At 55.0% G+C, this 4,205-nt stretch overlaps 1 protein-coding gene across 1 annotated transcript; it reads right to left on the reverse strand.

Annotated features, from left to right (window-relative positions):
• Positions 1-1,954: 1,954 nt before the first annotated feature.
• Positions 1,955-4,205, reverse strand: Mesp2 (mesoderm posterior bHLH transcription factor 2; the record flags this gene model as incomplete). The annotated part of the gene is given in 2 exon segments (XM_013512432.1): positions 1,955-2,636; positions 3,917-4,205. Coding segments are annotated over 2 exon segments (556 nt in total), but the record flags the coding sequence as incomplete, so codon positions are not given.

Genomic DNA, 4,205 nt, shown 5'->3' on the forward strand with positions numbered 1-4,205 from the left:
CAGAGCCTTGGCCAAGCACTGCACAGAAACTAACAGAATTCAGGCTGCTGACGCCCACCCAGGGCCCCGCCCACCAGTATGGGGACTGTGTGCAGCCCAGGCCCTGGGAGCTACAGAAAGCAGAAGGCATGGGCCGGCCAGAGGTGACCTTGCAGCACCCCAAGCTGGGCAGTGCAGCTTCTCGTAGCCTCGGAGGCCATGTGCACAATCAGTGCATCTTCTACAATGCTGGGCCCAGCGTCTTCCACATTTGGTCACTGGCTGGCTGGAGAGACACTCAGCAGGTGTCCAGCCCCTTACAGATGGTGCCTGGGGTCCCCAGGAAGATGTAGGTCAACCACTCATCGCAGGGAGGGTGCCCGCATCAGCCTCTTTCTCCCCTGCTGGGACTTAGCAGAGAGGCGCAGCGCAGGGTACTGCCTGGGTCCTGCAGCCCGGGTCGGAGCCACAGACAGGCCCGGGGTGGTAGGGAACGCTGTTCCAAAAGGCCACAGCAGGGGCTGCCCCTCCCGGAGGGTGCAGGCCGGGCCTCCCCTCACTGGAGCAGCTCTCAGGATGTCTCCCAGGCCTCTCCAGCTGGCCGTCACCTGTGGCTCCTGCCCCAGTGGCAGCGCTTCTCGCTTGAGCCTCAGTTTCCCCAGCTGTAAAATGAAGAGGTAAAGAAGATCCATTGCTCCTTAATCTGGTGGGCCTCAGCATCCCATAGAGAGGATCTTAGGATCTGGCACACTAAATGGATCGCTCAGAGCGTGACCCTGGACCCAGATGACTCAACGCACAGCCAGGTTTAGTTTCTTTTTTTTTCTTTTCTTTTGTCTTTTTGAGACAGGGTCTCGCTATGCAGTTCAGGCCGGCCTTGAGCTCACTTTGTATCCCAGGCTGGCCTCGAACTTGAAATGATCTTCCTGCCTCAGCCTCCTGAGTGCTGGGATTACAGGCATGCTCCACCATACCGGGCTGGCAGGTTTAGTTTCAATTAGCAATAACCACTCCTTGGATAAACCTCATTGGCTACGATACTCCCACTGTGCAAAGCTCACAGCCAGATTTAGGAGCCACTTGACTAGGTCATCTTTTAAGCAATGTCTCTACTCAGCTATGCCTATTATTGAGGACTTACTATGTGCCAAGTGTAAGAATCCTGATACTAAAGAAAAGCTACCTGGGTGTGGTGGTGCAGCCCTGTAATCCCAGCCCTCAGGAGGCTGAGGCAGGGAGACTTCAAAGCTTGCCCACAGTTACACAGAGTGCTTAACATCGTAAGTTATTAGCTGAACCACATTCCCCTAAAATTGCTGTTTAAGCCCTGCTAGAGCTTGGATGTTGGCTGTCTCCCAAAAGTCCACGGATGGAGCTATTGGGAGGTAATGGCAGGTGGAGCCCCATGGGAGATCCTGAGGTCAGTGGTGGTGGCCATCACAGGCAACTGCCTTGGCCCTTCCTTCTGCTCTTTGCCTCTTGTTCAGCCAGGCATTCCTGTTGTGGCTCAGTGCTCTTGGGAGAGGTTCACAGCAATGGGGCCAGTCAGCCTGGGAGCACCAGAGCCATGAGCCAGAACAAACCTTTTCTCTATAACTTGCCTCGGGTATTTTGTTATAGAGAGAAAAAAAATGACTAATACAAGGCCTTACCTCTAGTACTGCAGAATGGAGTTGAATTTGGAGGGCTCCTTTAAAGAGGTAATTAAGACTAAATGAAGTCCTTAGGGTGGGCCCTACCTCAGTATGACTGGTATCCTTCTAAGAGCTAGAAATAAATGACACAGTGAGGAGGAGGCCATGTACAAGCCAAGGAGGCCTCAGAAACAACCCTGCCCACACGTCCACCACAGCAGCTTTGGATTCAAGGAGGGGAAATGCAACCGGATGTTTCCCAAAGGTTCCCATTCTGTCCCCCTTTTCCAGAAAACCTAGAAAGACCTACAAGGATAGAAGGAAAACAGACCAAACCAAACTTTTACTAGGTGTATTTTTGCTTTATTAAAGAATTACAACGTCTCTAAGCACACAGGATCCTGGCCAGCTGTTACGCAGAGGCAGGGCGCAGGCCTGGCTCCCACTCGCCTCCCCATCAGTCCCACCCTGGCCTTGTCTGGGGTCAAGCAGTGCCCTGGTCTGAGCCGCCTGGACCGTGCTCTGTGGCACACAGGGTTCCACAGGGCAGTGCCCGGCAGTGGAGGGCACTGCCACGGCCCCCACTTTGGCCAGGGAGGACCCCCATTATGTGTTTTCCCACACTGTTTCATCGGTAGGCACTGCACAGAACAAGGGCTCCTTGGCAAAAGGAAGCTTTAAAAGGCTCCGAAGAAGCACATGACCAGTCCACACAACGGGCCTGACTTCAGGCTGAAAAGGGTGTCCACAGAGCCATTAGTAGAAGATGCCCAGATGGGTGCCCTCCAAATCTTCTTGGCAAAGTTCAGGGCAGCCGCTGAGCCGCAGGCCTGAGCGTTGGGCCGGGCTCACATCAGTGGGCTGGACGGCGGGCCTGGGCCCCTGGGGCTCTGAGCTGGGCAGCACCTCGGCACTGCGGCCCCAGCAACCCCACGGGGTGTGAGGCTGGAGTCTCTGGCATGAAGGGTGGGCCAGGAGGGGTGGGCTCCCCAGTGACAGACAGGACTCCTGCACAGAGATCCCCTGTGGGAGAGAACAGCTTGTTAGTGGGGTGCTCGCAGGCTGTGGCTGGTGACATCTGGACAGCAGCAGTGCCAGGGATGCAGGGAGCAGAGTGGTCACCAGTGCAGGCTCTAGAGCGCACTGCCACCCCTCACACCCCAGCACTGCTTCTCATTGCTGTGCGAACTCGGGCAAGCTCTTTTTGCCTCAGCTGTCTCATCTGTACAGTGGGGCTGCGAATGACCATTTTGCAGAGTTGTTAGAAGGGTTGAATGAAGACGTACAAAGTGCCAAGCACTAGGGGGGGCAAACAGGAAGTGTTTAATAAAGTTTGGTTATTTGGTTTTGGTTGTTGTTTTTTATGCTAGAAAGGATGAAACCCAGGCCCTTTGCAGTGAACTAAATCCCTAGCTTTTTAAAGTAATTTTTTTTTTTTCTTTTGTCTTTTTGAGACAGGGTCTCACTATGCAGTGCAGGCTGGCCTTGAACTCACTTTGTAGTCCAGGCTGGTCTCGAACTCGCAAGGATCCTCCTGCCTCAGCCTCCAGAGTGCTGGGATTACAGGCATGCGCCATCAGGCCCAGTTTAAAAAAAAATTTAAACAGGGTTTCTTTTTTTTTTGTTTTTTTTTCCGGTACCAGGAATCAAACTCATGACCTTGCACTTGCCAGGCAGGTGCTGTGCCGCTGAGCTAAATCCCCAGCCCCTTAAACGGGGTTTCAATCCCTAACTTGCTTAGGTTGAGTTTAAACTTTCAATCCTCCTGCTTCAGGCTCCCAGAGAGCTGTGGTGTGCCACCACATCCAGCAAAATTTGGTTCTTAATAGGTCCTTTATAGACTGCAAATCATTCATAAATGAATGAATGAAACATGAAAAAATGGTGAAGGTTCCAACTCCAGGCCCATCTGTTCGGGAGCACTGTCTTTACCCTTGGCCCTACTTCCCCTCACTGAAGCCTTAAGGAGCACTTAGAATTTCCTGACAGCAGCCCCTACCCGGGTCTTCCACCCAGGCCTCTGAGCAAGACAGGTGGGCCATCCCTCACCTCTTCCCCCAAGGTCCCTTCCACCCCACCCCCACAATTAAGATACCTGGGATCCCTTAGGTCCCACTCCTTTGCCGAGATCACTCACCCACTCATTTTTTTTTTTTTTTCCGGGACTGGGAATTGAACTCACAACCTTGCGCTTGCCAGGCAGGCGCTATGCCACTGAGCTAAATCCCCAGCCCCTTCACCCACTCATTTACCACTGAGCCCAGGACCACCCTGAGAACAGGGGTCAGGGCTGCTGTTCGTACCTGGTACACGGCCACCAGCTCGGGGGGCGGAGGCGGCGTCGGCGTCCAGGGCACAGCGGCGCTCGCGGGCTCTGGGGACGGCTGCGTCCCCGCGCAGGCCTGCGGCTGCATCCAAAGAGCAGCGTCGGGGGCTATCCCCAGGGGCTGGTGCGGGGGCGACTGCATCTTGGGGCAGTAAGGGGGTGTTCCCCAGGGATCCGCGTCGGAGACCCTGCTCCCCAGGCTCTCGGCCGCAGCGCTGGGTCCGGGGCAGGCGCTCGGGGACCCCCAGGACACCCCGCCGCCGTCG

This window comes from Chinchilla lanigera, unplaced genomic scaffold (assembly GCF_000276665.1).
Source record: "Chinchilla lanigera isolate Chin_1 unplaced genomic scaffold, ChiLan1.0 scaffold00015, whole genome shotgun sequence".
Classification (NCBI taxonomy): domain Eukaryota; kingdom Metazoa; phylum Chordata; class Mammalia; order Rodentia; family Chinchillidae; genus Chinchilla; species Chinchilla lanigera.